This window comes from Lates calcarifer, linkage group LG4 (genome assembly GCF_001640805.2).
Source record: "Lates calcarifer isolate ASB-BC8 linkage group LG4, TLL_Latcal_v3, whole genome shotgun sequence".
In the NCBI taxonomy this organism is placed as follows: domain Eukaryota; kingdom Metazoa; phylum Chordata; class Actinopteri; family Centropomidae; genus Lates; species Lates calcarifer.
Window position 1 is genome coordinate 10,050,947 of NC_066836.1, and position 18,805 is coordinate 10,069,751.

Genomic DNA, 18,805 nt, shown 5'->3' on the forward strand with positions numbered 1-18,805 from the left:
TGTTGGTGGTGCTAGATAAAACTGTCAAAAGTTCCCCAAACTCATCACAATTCATCCACTGGGGACCATGAATGTCTGTAGCAAATCTAACAGCAATCCATCCAATGGTGGTCGAAATAATAAACTGTTGGGCAGACAAACTGAAAAGGCATTGAGCCATGCAAAAAAACAAAAAAATCCAAAAACACTTTTCTAAATTAATGCTGTGACGTAAAAGATCACCTCTTAAATTCAGAAAAGCCAACATCATTACCAATATAACAGGTTGTGATACAATTAGAGTGGCACCAAACATGTTGTCATATAGATGATTCATTCACAAGCTGACACAGCAAACTAGCAACAGAAATATACAACAGAGAGAAAATTAAAATATATTTTTATTTCAAATAAACGTCACATAGTCAACCACACATGAAATGATTAAATACACTCAAAATTTGCCTCTCTACTCACTCACAGAAAACAATATGTCTTGTAAAGCTGTGCTGAAAACAGGTTCTTTTGGCATGTTTCATTTTTCAGCTAGTGTTTCTTAATTTACAGAACAAAACAGACAGACAAACCAATGTACCAAAAAAAAAAAGTCTTAAAACATATTCAATATTTCAGGATGAAAACTTAGCACCTTGTTCCAGTCACTGTGATTTTTAGACTGGTGTATAGTGGATAAGAAACCATAGTATGATGAGAGGGTTGGCCATGATGACACTGCCAATTACAAGGCATACTCCTGCTTCTTTAGAATTTTCAAGACAGTGCTAGTTTAGACACCATGATGAGAAGAAGTGCACTGTCAGGTGCAACAGACTGACACAAGATCTCAAGATCTCATCTTACAAGCCACATCCACAATTTCACTACATACTCGATGCTATACATGATGACTTGCAAAAACTAAAATACTGTACATAGTATGTGCTGCTAAATCTGTGAAAGCAAATCTGATGGTTTACATGAAATGGCTTCTAAAGAGAGCGAATACTAGTCCTTAACACTAAGGCACTGCTGAAAATAAAATGACAAACGCAACAGTGAGGTACAAATGTGGAGACCGCCAAAAGAAATCAACTCTTAGCACAAAGCTGAGCTCCAGTGTCTCTGCAACAGAAACTCACTGCATTTGTAAGATGTACCACAAATAAACAGTCACCACGATACCCATGTAAGCATAGAGTGTGACAGAAACACACAAGTCATCCCCTACAGGGCAAACTTCTTTTTTTTTTTTTACTGACCAGAGGTAAGAATGACCTTATGTGATTGGCCACAGTGTTTCCAAGTGGTCTGCTGTGGACAATGACATTACAATACGTGCTGATGCTAATATACAAACAATAAGAAGAGGTCATTTAAGGATGGAGACTGACTCAGCGTCCCTTTTGAGACCTGCCCTTTCTTAACTGATACATTTGTATATATACACACACATTTTAAAAATGTTTTTTTTTCAGTGCAAAATTCTTAGTTTGTGTTAGCATAATAACGCAGGTGTCTAAATGAATTTCTCCCACAGATACACACATACTCAAAAAGAAAGTGGAACAGTTTCTAAGCAGTGTCGGCAAAGACGTATCTGTACCCTCTAAAGTTTTGCAGGAGTGGAGGATGAGATCTTTGAAGAATACAATAAAAATGGGTAGTGATTTTTTTTGAAGAATACAATAAAAATGGGTAGTGATTTTTCTTTTACGCACTATAGCAACAAGCAGATTTAATCCAAGTTTATTTTACGTTTAAATCACATTCGCATCATGCAGCTGGGCATGTTATCGTTGCACTAATAAAACCTTTTTATCAGAAGTTCAAAAGCAAAATTTGTTTTTTGAAACTACTTTTAGTGATTGGGGGTACATGCCATTTCTTTTCATTAATAAGATTATAAGATTTTGTGAAAGTGACAAAACAGTCTAAATATTTTCTTCAAATAAATAATACATATACATCAATTAAATATCCAGGGGGAAACAGGTAATAAATACTCTTAAAGCTAACAAATGATGCTGACTGTGGAAAAGCTTTATTTTCTCCCCATGCTCTTACTTTGAAAGCCCGAGAGGAACTGTCCCTGTTCTAAAATCTCCAAACCTAACGCTGCAGAGGCAGCAGCCTCTGATATATATATATATATCAGCTTTTATGATGAAGATCTATTTATATGTGAGCTTTTGTGAAAGATTTGTAAAAGTAATATCACCCTGTTTTGTTAATAAAAAAAAAAATCTTCCCCATCATTTCTGAGACATCTGACTCAAAACATATGTTGGACAAGAAATACTAACAGAAAATGAAAGGGGTTCCTCTTACACCTGCCATTAAAATCAAAATGCAGTTAAAAGATGCATCTGTACACTGCAAAAAAAAACCCATATGTTTATATATATATTTACACAAGAGTAAATACACTGCAGAGGTATTGATTGGAGTATTAGTTTTTCTTCACCACCACTGAGGTAATTCGGAAAACTAAGATTTAAATACATATGTTTATATGGGTGTTAAGGCATTAAGCTGACGTTCAGCCTAAAGAGAATTAAAAAGACATCTTCTTATCTGCATTGAGATTTTAATGCCAAGTGTACTTGGTGCCCAAAGTTCAGTCCTGTGTTTGAGTAAAAGCAACATCTTGATAGATTGGCTGTATAAATATTAACACTGAACACAATCTGTATTTAGGACAACTAAACACAGACAGCAGCATCAAAGCATGTGTATGCCTAGTTTAAAGACCCAACAGGCTTTTGCCAGGTACACATGGCATTTTAGTATTACGGCTACTGTACAGTCAGCTCTTTCTCATAGCAATACTTGGTATCTTTTCCGACGATTAGATCTGGTAGTAAAAATGTGGACTTTTAAAGGATAAGTAAGACGCAAAAGTGTATTTACAAATCACCAGGGTAAAACAGCACAACTTGAAATACTGAATTAATTCTTTTTTTTTTTTTTTAGATGATCAAAATTGTTCAGGCAGCTAAGATGCAGCTTGCAGTCTTTGTAGCACAGAAGACACCATTCAGTGAAATCTTCCATTAGACTCACACTGTAAAACCTTGTGATGCACAGATACTTGGATTGTGCGCACAGAGGCTGAGAAGTTGTGATGAGCCTTTTTGCATTCCACAATAAAACTGCTCACACCCACCATCACACACTGATCCTATGAATACAACTATATTGTGTCTCTGTCACGTGTACTTTATATGTAGTTTGTTTGTACAAGTTTATGCAAAGATCATGAAGAAACGGACGGAAGACGTATGGTTTCCCTGATGCCATAGTCTGCCTGGTGTGACAGGATGAGGCGCATAGGTGCAGAGACAGTGGTTATTCAATGAGTCCCTCCCACAACAAATGCTGAATGAAGTTTTAAAGGTCCATGCTAAATTCTCCATGACGATCATCTAAGGCCACAATGTTCATCGAAGAAAATAAAATGTAAACACTACAAAAGAAAAGAGAAGAGAAATTATCATGGTAACGTATCCTTTGTAGGCTAAAAGGCCACTGTTAGGTTCAGTTAACAAGTACGTCAAAGAATACAGAATCACAAAGCAAAGTGTCATCTTAAGAGTTGAAAAACTGAACATATACCTTATGACATAAGGCACTTCAACAGCTACTCCTGGTGCCCTGCTTTGGAGTAGATCCACTGTTAATCTCCTGATCATCTTCATTCTCCTCCTCCTCCTCTTCTTGCCAGCCACCAAGGTGGACTGTGGTGGGCATGGACATGCTGGAACCAAGGCCACCATGTGCCTGGAAGCCTGAGGAAACAAAGTGGGATTATCTAGTTTAAATTCCACACTTTTTCACACCCTGCAGATTTAGTGGTCAGTGTTTTTAATATGTTCTTGTTAATAGATTACCAACTGTAATATACTTATACATACAGTATGTTACTATTTTCACAAATTTGAGAATTAGCAAACTTACATACTGCTCTCAGATTTCCATGACCCCAAACAAACCATTAAAATGTACATAATCTTATGGTTTTAAAAAAAAGGACTATACTTAGGAAATCGTCTATTCTAAAACCTATTCTAATCTAATATTAAGTCATTGTAAGGCTCTGCTGAATTTGCAGTTATAGATCACTGAGTCAATGTTGACATCAAAAATATAAGGAAAGACATCATATATAAACTAGGGAGAAGTTTTTTCCCTAAACTTTACATCAATGTTCAAAATCAATATTTTTTTTTACCAGTGTTTGTGTGCAGGTCTCTCATTGGCACTGCACTCTGCCACTGCCCTGAAGTTCTCTGTGGGTGAGAGCTCTGCTGATGGAGCTGGAGAGACAAGCAATTGTCAGTGTACAGCAGAACAGAGTCCTAGACTAGTGGTCTACAAGGAATACTCAAAGTGGTATTCCATCCAAATTCTGTTTTTTGAGCATCAAATATTTATCCCTGTAGACTTGGAAATAGCACCATAAAAACTGAAACCAATACATTTTGTGAAGTATAACTTTAAAACTCCAGGCACACAACAGCAAAAGTGGGTTATGTATAATAATAATAATAATGTCTAAACGCTAAGGTTCATGATTAGGAAATCACCTCATGCATGTAGATGGCATGGAGGCTCATCTCGGCGGAGGCGAACTCTGAATGCAGCGCATTGCTCCGGATGCGTGAGTCACTGTTAGACATACTGAAAAAATAAATGCATTAATTAAAGCTGATGGTGCTGAAATATTTGCATTTATTTATCACTTTCAACATAAGCTAACCCAGCTGAAGTATGTAAATAACACTACAAAAAATACAGTGTCTGGTAAGCACCTGTCAATGATGGTACGATCGCTGCGGTACATGGTGCTCTCGGGGTGGACGGAGGACGGCAGCAGGCCCTGTGCACGGCTGCGGCCAGTATGTGCGAGCTGGGAAGTGGACAAAGAAGCCAGGACGCTGGCAGCAGCAGATGCAGCGGTGCTTGGTGGGATGAAGTGATGGTCTCGCCCTTGTAGTCCAGATGCAGTTAGAATAGGGTGGGCCAGGACGCTGGCCAACAGATTATCAGGCTGGAAACAACAACATACTTTAATATAGTGTCACTAGGTGAATAAAATTATATTGGAATAGTAAAAAAAAAAAAGACAGTGACATAAACAGTGGGTTTATGGAGAAAGATCTATGCTAGAAATATTCAAATATCCAGTGGTAAAGAATATTTATTTGTAACATTTACGCTGATGTATTACTATAAGCTGACTGTATCCACGCATCTTCCAATATTTACAGACAATACAATTTAATTAATATGACTTATATCTTTAGCTCCTGTGTGGCACATGTTGTGATCTCTATGGTGCTCAGGTTTTCTTACCCCAGTGGCAGACTCATTGGATTGCAGTGAGGTGCAGAGAGGAGCCTCAGAAAGCAGCAACTGGGGAGAGGGGCCACCCTGTGCATCATGCTGTACTTTCTCCTTCAGATGGCTGATAAATACTGAGCTCTCCTGTGGCGGCTGCCAGTGTGGGTTCTTAATGGTGAAATGCATGAGGGACAGTTCTGTCTTGCCATTTTCAGCCTGTTGGTACACAGAGGCCTCTGTCTGACCCTCAGACATCCACTGCAGAAACATCCAAAGATATGTATTAATTCAAGAAACATTATCATCAGCTTATTACAGTTCAGCCTTTCTTCAGTTTCAGAAATGTGTTGAATAGGCCGGCTTGAATCTTGTGTAACAGAAGGAAAAAGCCTTACTGTTGGGTTTCCATGGCGTCTGATATCCATCTGCGCAAAGGAACAGATGTCTCCAACTCCAACCACCTCCACAGTAAAGTTCCTGAAGAAGTCAATGATCTCCAAAGATTTGTTCCTCAGATGGAAAATGAGAATGAAGGGTGTGACGATAGGACTGAGCAGCTCCTCTAAAATAAACACCTGAATTGGACAGAGACAACATTTATTATATGCTCTCAAATTGTTAAAGTATTCATATTTAGAAGGAGTCATATGTTGATCAATGTTCGAAAAAATGCATCAAATAATCCAGTGATTTTACTAGTTGACTCTACCCAACCTGACAAAGTCTTCATGTTAACCAGGTGCTACTTAAAAAACTCTATCAGTCACAACCAATACACATCCATCACTTCAGTCTGAGTGTGACAAATCCATGGAGTTTCTCCCTTCCTCACCGCTTTGTATTGAAACAGCTGCGCCACCTCGTCACGGGTCTCGCTCTTGTTAGCACTGCCCCTCCAGTGGTCTGGCATGTAGTGAATGTGTGCCAGCATGCACTGCAGCAGCTGCTCTGGACACCACACCATATGCTCATCCGGGATGAAGGACCTGGCGTTGGACACATACAAAACATGAACATTTTCCAACAGAACCATTGTACAGTACCTGTACATGTGAGATAATTAAGACAATCTAAATTTAGTAAAATCTGATTTCTGACTGAAAATCTGTGATTGATTAGGTGATTAGATTCATACAGAAGGGATATATAGGATGAAAGCAGTTGTAAATTAAAATTAGCTATTGTTCTTGTGTTTCCTGTACAGATAAGATAGATAACCCCCACAAGTTGGAGAGGTCCTGCAAACTGATAAAGTGTAAATGAAAAAAAATTATTTAAAAAAATGCAAATCAGGTTATATCACAATGTACAGACATGTATCTATGTACATCTGTATATCATCATATAAATAGCAAAAGAAACAGTAAAAAGTACTGACAACTTCCTCAAGTGTTACACCTACAGAGAGTGATCCAGAATAGTCGCAGGAAAAAATCTTGCTCTGAAAGCTCACCTGGCGATCGTAATAACCACCCCCAGCACAGTGATAGCAGTAAGAATGTGCTGCACTGTCAGGACGTCCTCATCATAAACTGTCAGCGCAATGAGAACAGCCAACACTGAGCCTGAGAAGAAGGCTATATTCTTTGCGAGCACAGTCAGCAGTGGTGATGTAAAGGAGTTCATATATTTGGTAGTGGGTTTGTAGCCACGACCTAGACGTCCATGCAGCTCATGGTCCAGCTCATTGAAGTGACGCAGGTACAGGCGACCATACAGGGACCAGCGCCGTGCACCCAGGTTTCCGGGTTCTCTTCGGATTATTTCAGTATAGCTGAAGAAAGCATAAAGCACCTGCCACACCAGGATGAAGGGGCAGAGCAGCAAATTGGCCAAACCCATCAGCAGGATGACTCTGCTAAGCTGCTGGGCTAGCTCTAGGCGGTTTCCATTCCGCTTGTACTTGGGGTGCAGGTTCCACTTATTCTGAAACAGAGAGCCGGGACCCCAGAAGAGGATGAGCTCAAAGTTGTACTTGAGGCCCTGGGTGAGGAACACCACATTGCCCAGCAGGGGGAGCTGCAGCTGCACTGGCAGCAGTGATTTGTTTATCATGGCCACCATGTAGTTCTTGAATCGAAGGATGCGGTGATAGATGTCAAGTTCTGTCAGCTCCTTCTTGTGTATGCACATTTGCTGTTCCCGTTGTAGGCTGATGAGCCGGTCCTGGACTTCTTGCCATGTGAAGTTGCATAGTTCGTCCTGGGACAAAGAGGCAAGAGGCAGAAAGTAAACAAACTATGCATGACAATGCAACTCATTTTTTGTGGCACTCTTGATACAGGCCTCCAAGTGTAGCACTTACCATTCTGATCTTCAGAGCTTTGATGTAGAACTGCCTGATCTCCCAGTAGCTCAGAACATTGCAAAAGACTTTAACAAGTCGATAGATCCAGAAGATGGCTGCCATGATGAGAAGAAATATGATCCAGCTGTTCTCTTGAATCCTGAGCAGAAAACGGAGGTAGAAGCATGGCAAATAAATAGAAGCTTATGAAAAAAAGTGGTCAAGACATGAGGCCTATTTGAAATCTGAGCATTAGAATTACAGAACAATGAAAAACATTAACACTGACCTTTATTTAGTATGCAATTTAAAATACAATAAACAGATGAGAAACTGTTGCTCTCAGTGTATGTTGTAATCTATTGAACTGACACTGAGCTCCTGTTTACAGGTTTTAGGTAAGGTGGCCTACTTACATCACTCTATAATTAAGGAAGCTTCCAAGTACTCCATGTCAAAACACACAACATGTTGAGCTTCAGTAATCTGTACTTACAAACACATATTAGCCAATACCTGTGCAGTTTCTGAGGCTATGTAGTTTCTATATCATTGAAGGCAATTTGCAAACATAATAAACAAAATATCAGGAAGTTCTCTGGGGAAATATCTGGTTTTAAAAGGGAAATTAGACATGGTGTATGAGGAAGACAGAGTTTCCAAACAGTGGGGCAAGCTGTTCCCAAATTAGAATTCCAAGTGGTCGTACGTCATTGACTTTGATATAAACAAGTTTAGAGTCACAATTAGAATGAGGAACAAATTGATGAGAGGCCTATTAGACTAACTTGAAAAAATAAGCAGAGGCAGGACTACATCTTGGGGAAAAAAAAAATATAGGGCTTGGGGGGGGTGTCCCTTGCAGCCAGCCAGTGAGGTGTCATGTGGTTGTCAGCTTGCAGGCCCGGCCAAGTTGTCAGTATCTCAGCTGCCAGTTTTACATCACTGACGCTATCAATTACATTGCCCTGTTCCCTAAAACCAGCCTGAACACAGAGTACACAAATACCCTCCTCTGAGTAACCATTACTTGCAGGAATGTTGCAACTCGAAGCTACTGATCTCAGGTTGAAATAAACAACAAAACTAAGAAAGAAAAGCAATTTCATAGAAACTGACATCACCTGTACTTGAAATGAAACAGACTTAAAAATAACATGTCAATTGGACCAAAAAAAAAAAAGAAAAGAAAAAAGAATTTCAAAGCTTGTTTTTGAACCATTTTAAATTGACTGGAAAGTGTAATGCTAGCTGTCCTGGTAGTGTTATCACTACTGATAATATGACTCTTTTCCAACATGAATAACCTTAATTTCACAGATTTTTTCAAAAATATATTACACAAAATATTACAACAACTTGCTTGTCCAAGGCATAAAAACAAAAAGAGGATACTCAGGTCAGCAAATAACTGGTTTAGTGTTCATGATGTCAGACAGGGTAATGAAAAGACTATTTCTTCTTAAGTCACTGCAGTGCTGACAGTTCATAAAAGAGCTTAAAGAGTCATTGATTAGCATTATAAATACAGGAGTGTTCTCATAATTTTCTAGAAACCCACAGGGTACAACTAAATAGGCTACTGTTCCATATTCCTGCCCTGTGAATGTGACTGTATCTTGCCATCTGAAGCTACATCTGACACGATCCAATAAGAAATGAAGTCTGTAAGTCTGATTACAACTGTATTAAGCCAGACAAATTAAATCCCTCTGAAGGCCTGTCTCTAAAAGGGTTCTAATAATATCCAAGACCATGTCTGCTTGAGAACAAAGTATCTAATCAAACTGGCTGAAACGAGGGGACAAGCATATTGGACATCACTTTATGTGACTCTATAGCTTTTCCGATTAATTCACCTTGACTTTTCCGCTAATTTTCTCCCATAGGAATAATATTACTCCATTAAACATCATTACCTCTCAGTGCACTGCTGGCTGGGTAGGATGGCATCTGGGAGAGTGACTTTGTTCCTGTCCAAGGGATTCTGGCCTGGCCCGGTGTGGTTGACTGCTCGATTGGCAAACAGGACATCGTACTCCACACAGTTGACAAGGAACGTTGTGAATGTGACAACAAACAAAAACTGACTGTTTGGATGAGATGAGGGAAGAAAACAAGAGATTAGGCATCATATTTAATATGCATATACTATACGCTGCATATACTGACAAGTGATTAATTGATAATAGGGTGGTTAAGACAGATCAATTGCAGTTCACTCATTAAATATGTTAACAGGATGAGGTTTGTTTTGAGCTGTTATTTTGAGGACAGATTTTCTACAGCTAATGGTTTAAAAAGCTCCTTATTAATAAACCCATTGTGGCCAGACTGAGACATACACAAGACCAGGATCCAATAACAGAGATGGCCTACTGGCATGGTATCTCAGTCAGCAGGATCACAAAATAAACAATATGCTGCACTGATACACTGGAACTAAAGTGATTAAGACTAACAGAAATGCTAAGATAGTAAAGGAGAAAAACCTATCACATGATATTCAAGTACAGGTGCTGTTGAAATCACCTGGTAGGGCTAGTTCATGCTGAGGCCTGAGGCACACTCAGCTGTCATAACAACATGAAAAATACCAGTGACTTAAATAAGGCCTGGATTTTACTGAAAATAAGCATGCTGTTTGAACTGCACACTTGTGATGTTTTCTTTAGGTATCTGAACTCTGCACATCCTTATACTTACACAAGTTCAAAGAACTCTGACAGCATCATACAAGCAAAGCCATTCTTCTGATGAAAATGATAGATGTGGACAGGCTGGTTAAGGAAAATCTGACATAACATAGACTGGAAAACATTAAACATGACATTATACTCGAAGTCTGACTGTGCATTGATTAAACAAGGGTAATGTTCAGGGCATGATATCACAAATGTAGCAATCATCAAGCTGGTAAAAATTCACTTTCATAGTGATCACTTTAGTAGCACTGTAAAAACATGTAACAGACAAGAGGTAAACAGCGTGAAACAACTACTGTCAATAAGTTTGTGAGTCAGCATAACATAGTATCAGTGACCTGTGCAATGACAGTACACTTGGTAGACCTGCTATTCAACTATACTGTATTTAAAGGATATCCTTGTGAAGAAATTATCCAGGTTCTTGATATGGTGCCATGAATCTGTAAGAGAAATGTAAGAATGAACTCGCTAGAACCCGTAATAAACTTTGACACAGTTGCATCGCCTTTTTCAGACTAATAACATTCAGGTACAAGTCTTTCACAACGAAACAAGTCAATTATATCAAATACCACTTGTTCTTTTGTCATAATAACATGTTTACCTTTCAGGCCTTCAGGCACATGCACCAGTAAATCCTCCTCCCCTGGTGGCGAGTCCTCCTCAATATCCTCAATTCTCTGGTACTCCTGATAAGCTTCAAAGTTGGCCATTGTGCTTCACATTCTTAAGGTCACTCCCAACTGACGAGCTGCTTGTAGTAAACACTGTCTGAAACGAATGCAGCCTCGCAAGCTCAACTACATACTGTAGCTAGCTCAAGCAGTTCAAGTGAGGGTAATGTTAGCTACAGCTAACATTAGCTTGCTAACTTGCTAGTCTGACGGACGGCGCTTGTGTAACTCTACACTACCATGATAACAAGTAAAATACAGGGATGCAGTTTAAAATTAACTAGACAAATATTCGGTAGATAACTAATAAATTCAATATACCTGCATGTAAGCTAAGTACCTAAGCCAACTGTGTGATGGCTGGCTAGCCTGTGAATGATTCAGCCACTCGTGTAGTCAGGGTGACAACGGTTTGTTTTGTTCCCGACTTGGTCCGTCCATCTGCTGCTCTTGATCTTCTTTCGTCTTTGCTTCGAGTCTAGTCTAGAGCCAGGGTTCGTATAAAACGTACGGCGTGTTTTAATCACGACACGGAGGTCTTCAGTCTACCCCGAGGTCCGTTAGTCGGTTTCCAAAAATACACGCTCCTGTGTGTGTCCCACTGTTTTTGTCTTTCACAAACAAATGTCAACAAAACGTCATTGACGTCACTTCGGGTTTAACGCTGCATTCACATATGTCAGGAAGAATGAGAAGAACAACAAAAAACACGCGTTATTCCGACTTGGAAGTGTTCATGTATTATTCTAAGGTGGTAGTGCTAACCCTGTAGTCACACCACATTAATAGCCTAAATTGGCTACTTTTGTAGTGGTACGTATTGATGGCGGTTCGCTGGAGTATGGAGCTAGAACTGATTGTATTATTGTTAACGTTGAATTTTACTCTGCGTCTTGCCAAGTTTGTTTACATGTTCGAAGTTCTGCTCATCAGATGTGATATATCGTTAGTGTCAGAAATTCCCGATGTATCCGATTCAGAACTGCAAGTTGGAGGTCAACGTACAACAGGTTTTCCCACATGGCAGATCGTATTTACAACCTAAACGATGTCACCTGAACGCGGCACTACTAACGTAATTTCCGGTTAACGGTTGTAGTTTTTCTGAGTTTTCCCCGAAGAAAGTCAGTTTTTGTCGAGTCGCTGTCAAACCATGTTGCACATATCACTTAAATTTCGTCAGTATACTGCCTGTTGTGAAACAAAATAACACCCTGTTGTCACAAACCAATACTAACGGTAAATACGAAGTCCTGTGTAGGCACAGAAATGCACTCTGGGTCAGTGCAAACATGGCAGCCTGCGGGTTGCCTGTGGATTACTGTAGAGCTTAACGAGTGTTTTGACCTAACGAGCTTGTTATTACTGAAATAAGCATCAAACATGTTTCAGATACTTTGTAGTAAAGCAAGCATCGCTGCTCCTGTGCGGTCATTGTCGTTATACCCGCGATGTAATAAAACAGCAAATATATCACGGTAGGGTAATGTGACCGGCTGCTAGTTTAGCTAATGACAGCTGATCTGTATCCGATTTATAAGTTAATTAACCAGTACTGACAAGCTTGGCCTACTTTGGTTTTCTAGACAGGACGTCTTGACAGTTGGTTTTGCATTCAGATACAGATAAATGGCTACAGTGGGATGTACTTGTGTTCCAGACTAGAGCTAAACCAGTGAGAAGATTAATCGATAAATCGATCGAAACTTTTTCAGCAAATAATCTCATGCTCAAGAACTGCACATTAAAAAGAAAAAAGCATTTAAAATGAATTGATATATTTTTAAAGGTTAAGGAGAGTTAAGTTGATTAATTGCTTTCGTTGTGTTCAACATAGCAGGAATTTCAAACATTTGTCTGTTCAAGCTTCTCACACGAGCTGCTTTTCTCTGCTTTACATCACTGTAAATTTTATAACGTTAGGTTCTGGAAGCAGTTTGAGGTTTATACTCACAGTACTCACATGCCCATGTGTGGTGATAGAGTTACTAGTTGCTGCTATCATTCCTCCTGTTCATCCCTTCCCAGTAGAGACAGATGATAAATTGTCCAGTGGCTTAATGTAGATATATCTGTATCAGATGATATGTAACAATAATTAGCAGTAGAGAACTGCCAAACTAGATTATTAATAAAGTCATTTCGAGACAGTATCACCTTTCCACTAGAGAGCACTAACCAGTTAAGTTTTCAGTTCTAAACTTTCCAGCTCATGATGTATCTTGATATCAGATTTTGGAAACTCCTGAATATAGATATTGATATCAGCCTCAGAAATCCTGTTTCGATTGGACCATATTTCCCAGAGTGACTCCAGCAATTAATTAATATCAGTTAATTCAGAAGATAATCAGTAGGTTAATTGATCATGATAATTGCCCTGATACAGATCAATCTTGACTTTGTAAGCCCAAAAATTGACTGGCCATAATGTCTTGGAGGCAATGCTTTTGTTACATTAGCTTTGCAGAACTTTAATGATTTTGGTTATTGAATGTCTAATTGTATTGATATTCTTCCTATCCAGATGGTATATATCTCCAGGATCTAATGGATACTGCTCCTCACAACAGCCTGGAAATGCCGTCAGTCGTATTTGGAGCCTCACTCAGAGAGCTCTCCGCCAGTCTGCCACCCGAACATCCAAACCCCCAGGAGTGGCTCTGAAGTTCATCCTTGGACCAGCGGTACTCACCGTCTCTGCCCGACTATTTTGCCACATAGCTTACTGTGAGGCGGACGTGAATAACAACACTCCTGTGGAAGTTGTAGCCAAAAGCCCTGCACCTGAGTTCAAATGGCATATCCTGTGGGAATTCGTCAAACCTCAGCTCTTTGCTCTCATTGGGGCTGTGGTGGTAAGCCTGAATCAGTTCACTCAAATCTAATGTCAGCGTTTTTAAAATGAGTGAAATGAAAAGTTATATGCTGATTAACTAAACTGAGTATTTTTCTTTTCAGCTTGCATTTGGTGCAGCTATCTTGAATATTCAAATCCCCTTGATGCTTGGAGACCTGGTGAATGTTGTGGCACGTTACCTGAGAGAACATACTGGGAATTATGCCCATGAGATAAGAGGTCCTGCCCTGAAACTACTTGGACTGTATGGCATCCAAGTAAGTACACAAGAAATCTGTGTTCTAAGATATGTATACTGGGTAGTATCTTATGATAATAATAAAGTAGTTGTGAGCATGTGTAGTATTAATATACTTTCCTGCCATATTTTGCTGTCAAACAATGATATACCTTGGATATAACTATGGAAGTTCAGTGAGGTGTTTTATTTCCACGAGGATTCCTGGGCTAAGTGTGCTATTTTCAATGAGACCTGGACATTTATTTCTTTGTAAATTAACTGCAGAGGGTTCGTGCAATAAATGCAACACCTGGACAATAACGCATTCCAATACAACAGCTCTGAAATAACTACCACCTTTACGAGCCTCATTATACTACATTTTTATTGAAACTATGTCAACTTTACGATATTGTCACTGTAGTTTGTTTGTTATGAGCGACTTGCAGATCTGATAGTTTGAGAAAGTTCAGTTTTTCCTAGTTAGTCAGGATGCTTATTTGCCTCACACGTCTGCATCCTCTGTTCCACTCTCTTTCATTTCTCAGAAAATGGGCATAAAAACATATAAATGTCACAGTCGTTTTTTGGAACATGGCCTGTTACAGCAATTGTTAATCACTTCCTTTGCTCAGGGCCTGCTGACGACTGGCTACATCATCCTGCTCTCGCGGGTCGGGGAGAGAGTGGCAGCTGACATGAGGAAAACCCTTTTTGCATCCTTGCTGAGGTACACACAGCAAGCATAACACTAATTATCTACTGTTAAGATTACAGATGGACCACATCTGCAGTACAAACAACATGACCATTGTTAATGCTGTCATTGTTGGGGGTTTTTATCTCAGGCAAGACGTGGCTTTCTTTGATGCCAATAAAACTGGGCAGCTGGTGAATCGTTTGACTGCTGACATTCAGGAGTTCAAGTCATCCTTTAAATTGGTTATCTCTCAGGTATTGTGTAATAATCAGTAATATGTAAACTGTATGCTGGTTTAAACCCTCTAATTCCTGTTTTTTGCTCTTTCTGCATATTTGCAGGGTCTGAGGAGTATTACACAGACAGTTGGATGCTTCATCTCTCTCTACATCATCTCCCCTAAACTCACAGGTTTGACAGTAGTTGTCCTTCCCTGTCTGGTGGGAGCTGGGGCTCTCATTGGCTCATTCCTCCGCAAACTATCCCGTATGGCTCAAGAACAGGTACAAGATCAAATACAGTATTATGTTTGGACTGCACGGTGTTTTGTATACAGTTTTAAAGGACAGCCATATTACAAAAAGCTGTAGAACAGGCCTTGTGACGACTGTGGCAGACACTGAACCTTCTCCTCTCTTGACACATTATAGATCTGTTCTAACTACTGCCATCAAATGTTTAGATGTTTAGTTTCTTCACGTCTTCTTCACTCCTTCTCTGATTTTCATGATTTTGTGGGCTGACACAAAACATAAAGATATGTCTGTGCCAACACCTGTATTGTGGGATATATCGCTGACACTCAAAATAAGTCATCACAAATAGTCTGAAGTGACAGAACATTGTTTTCTTAAGATTTCTGTCAGCATTGTTAAATTAACTTACTACAGACAACACATTGGAATTGCATACTTAAAGTAAATCAATTTGATGTCTGACTGTGCCTTTACTTAATGTTGTGTTAAATTTGAGGTGGCAAAAGCAACAGGAGTGGCAGATGAGGCACTTGGCAATGTGCGGACTGTGAAAGCTTTTGCCATGGAGGAACGGGAGCTCCAGTAAGTGAGAGTATATTTTGATATATTCATAGCTATAATACTGTTAGTGCCACAGTGTACTGTGTCTGAGTTTTAATAGGTAATATGTTTTAATTTCCATCATCTTTTTCCCAGATTATACGCATACGAAGTTGACAAATCATGTGAAATCAATGAAAATCTTGGTGCTGGAATTGCGGTTTTCCAGGGACTGTCAAACATTGCCCTGAATTGTGAGTGTGTGTTACTAATGTTGACCACAATGTTAATCAGATTGGTATGGTATCCCAGAACTTCTGTTATGGTAATATTTTTGCATTGTGCACCATTGATACAGGTATTGTTCTGGGAACTATTTTTGCTGGAGGGACTTTAATTTCTAGCAATGAACTGTCCCCTGGAGACCTCATGTCTTTCCTGGTTGCCTCCCAGACTGTTCAGAGGTAAAAGACAACTTCACAACGGTTGCTCTGTATTACCATTTACTGTTAAACATATGAGTTTAAATGTAGTTGATTGTCTTTCTGCTCAGGTCACTGGCCAGTATCTCCATCCTTTTTGGACAGGTGAGTAAAAATTCTATACAGGTACAGAGAACGTTTCAGCTCAGTGTTACATGTTTAAAAGGTAGAATTATATGACGTGTCTCTTACCTTTTCCACAGGTGGTGAGGGGGATAAGCTCCGGAGCCCGAGTTTTTGAATACCTCACTTTGGAGCCGACCATCCCACTCGCTGGGGGAGGACGCATCCCGTACCATTCTCTGATGGGAAGAGTAGACTTTATGAACATTTCATTCAGGTTGGATCCCCATCTGAACTCAAAACAGAAGCAGATTTCTGATCCGATGATACAATCTATTGATTTCTTTTTGTGTATATTTACAGTTATCCAACAAGACCTGGCCATCAGATCTTGAAGAAGCTCAACTTAACGCTGCCTCCGAGTAAAACTGTTGCCATTGTTGGAGAATCTGGAGGAGGTAATTTATTAGCTTTTGCTTCTAATTGTAATTAATGGACAAGTAAACAACCTGATGGTGAGCATATACATTGTCAATCCAATGCGTTGTAGGAAAGTCTACAGTGGCGTCCTTGCTGGAGCGTTTCTATGACCCGACCAGCGGTGTAATCATGCTGGATGGACTGGACATAAGAACACTTGACCTGTCCTGGCTCAGGGGACAAGTTATTGGGTTTATCAATCAGGTAAGGATTGCTCATCATTAGTGTGTCCCAATTTTTCTATATGGGGATATGAGTAATAAGTCAGTTTAATAGATTATTAATTAGCCATATTTGTCGCTGTCCAGTTTTCACCGTATCTTTCAATACTTTGCGCAGGAGCCAGTTTTGTTCGGATCATCTATCATGGAGAACATCCGCTTTGGGAAGCCCGAGGCCACAGATGCCGAGGTCATTAACGCAGCCAAGCAAGCCAATGCTCACCGCTTCATTACAGGTTTCCCAGATGGCTATAACACTGTGGTTGGTAAGTGCTCTCATTTAAAACGTTTACTACTGATAAGGAATTGGCGGGACATGTAAGTACTAAGCTCTGGATTTCTCGAAACCAGGCGAGCGAGGTGTGACATTATCAGGTGGCCAGAAACAGCGCATTGCCATCGCCCGCGCCTTGATCAAGAACCCCAGCATCCTGGTGCTGGATGAAGCCACCAGCGCCCTGGATGCAGAATCGGAGCGAGTGGTGCAGGAGGCTCTGGACAGGGCCACAAAGGGTCGCACTGTGCTCATCATCGCCCACCGGCTGAGCACCATTCAAGGGGCTGACCTCATCTGTGTTATGAGCAACGGCCGCATTGTGGAGGTGAGGCAGCAGAGTACTCAGAGTAAATAGAGGTGCTCTTATCTCTTGTTAAATGTCTCGGCTAATTTATTAGACAACCTTGTAAGTTTAAAGACGCACTGAGGAGAATTGACTTTATTCAGCTGTCAGTAATTCATATGGATATATTGGATGCTTCTCAGTGAACAGTGTAATATAGGTTTTAATTAAATCTAACAGCTTCCTCTTTTCTTTTAAGGCTGGGACTCACTTGGAACTGCTGAGCAAAGGAGGACTTTATTCTGATCTGATCCGCAGACAAAGAGCTGAGGGGCAGCAATGAGCATGTTTACTATAGATCTACAATAAATAATGGAGTTTATTTTTAAATGCATGGGGGAGGCTTGCTTGAACACAATGAATTATACAAAATGTACTGCATCTACCAGCTCACCGTCTACTTTTATGACTCTCAGATTTACATGTGTAAATGTACTGTGTAAGTGGACCAACTGGATAAACCTGTGAAGATTAACAAACTACACTACTGTACAGTCTTTACCCAAGATGGGAATTTCATGGCACTGTCTTCTCTTATTCTGTATAGAATGATAATTTATCCTGTGATAGAACAAATAATTAAAATTTGTTTTGATTAGAGTGAGCTGTATTTTTTCCTTTAATGGATCATAATACACTGAATTTTTATTTTATTTATTTTCTTTTCACAAATACACAGCTGAAGAGACTAACCACTGGAACTATATAATCTGATACCTGTTGATGAATTGCTGTTTCAGCACCAATATTAAGCCCCTTACACAGGTGGTAACTATAAAACTACTTCTTAAAGCAAGCAAGTACCTGTGCATATATGATTTCACCAACTATAGTTACATATTTTGAGTAATCTGAGACACAGCTACTGAAAACTAAATACCACTTTCCAACCCTAGTGTTTGATGCTACCAAGACTTTGGATTTAGTATGACTTTTATGCCTCTTTTTGATGTGGTATTATTATTTTATCCACCCTTTGCATATGTGCTGAAACAAAGTCTTTCACATCACTCATCACTCTTCCTTAATAGTATTATGAGCTGCCAAATGGAGTAAGTAAATAGCTAAGATTTGCATCCCTTTGAAATGGTGTTTACATCAATGAACAGGCAAATTATACTAATCAACATGTAGCCTGTGGATAGTTGACTC

At 39.6% G+C, this 18,805-nt stretch overlaps 2 protein-coding genes across 2 annotated transcripts; one reads left to right on the forward strand and one right to left on the reverse strand.

Annotated features, from left to right (window-relative positions):
* Positions 1-362: 362 nt before the first annotated feature.
* atg9b (autophagy related 9B) lies at positions 363-11,625 on the reverse strand. The gene is made up of 14 exons (XM_051069964.1): positions 10,922-11,625; positions 10,712-10,757; positions 10,316-10,378; positions 9,529-9,699; positions 7,628-7,769; positions 6,776-7,524; positions 6,155-6,308; positions 5,718-5,897; positions 5,335-5,580; positions 4,791-5,029; positions 4,566-4,659; positions 4,211-4,295; positions 3,595-3,767; positions 363-3,445 (listed from the first exon to the last, which is right to left on the reverse strand). The coding sequence occupies exons 1-13, from the start codon at positions 11,028-11,030 to the stop codon at positions 3,613-3,615; spliced, it is 2,433 nt and encodes an 810-aa protein (XP_050925921.1). The 5' UTR covers positions 11,031-11,625; the 3' UTR covers positions 363-3,445; positions 3,595-3,612.
* A 635-nt stretch (positions 11,626-12,260) lies between these two features.
* abcb8 (ATP-binding cassette, sub-family B (MDR/TAP), member 8) lies at positions 12,261-18,253 on the forward strand. Its single transcript, XM_018676379.2, has 16 exons — positions 12,261-12,469; positions 13,519-13,849; positions 13,953-14,108; positions 14,707-14,801; positions 14,920-15,025; positions 15,113-15,274; positions 15,744-15,829; positions 15,944-16,041; positions 16,146-16,251; positions 16,341-16,374; positions 16,473-16,609; positions 16,696-16,790; positions 16,883-17,016; positions 17,152-17,299; positions 17,385-17,635; positions 17,853-18,253. Exons 1-16 carry the CDS (start codon positions 12,375-12,377, stop codon positions 17,934-17,936), a joined length of 2,118 nt encoding a protein of 705 aa, XP_018531895.1. The 5' UTR covers positions 12,261-12,374; the 3' UTR covers positions 17,937-18,253.
* The last annotated feature ends 552 nt before the right edge of the window (positions 18,254-18,805 follow it).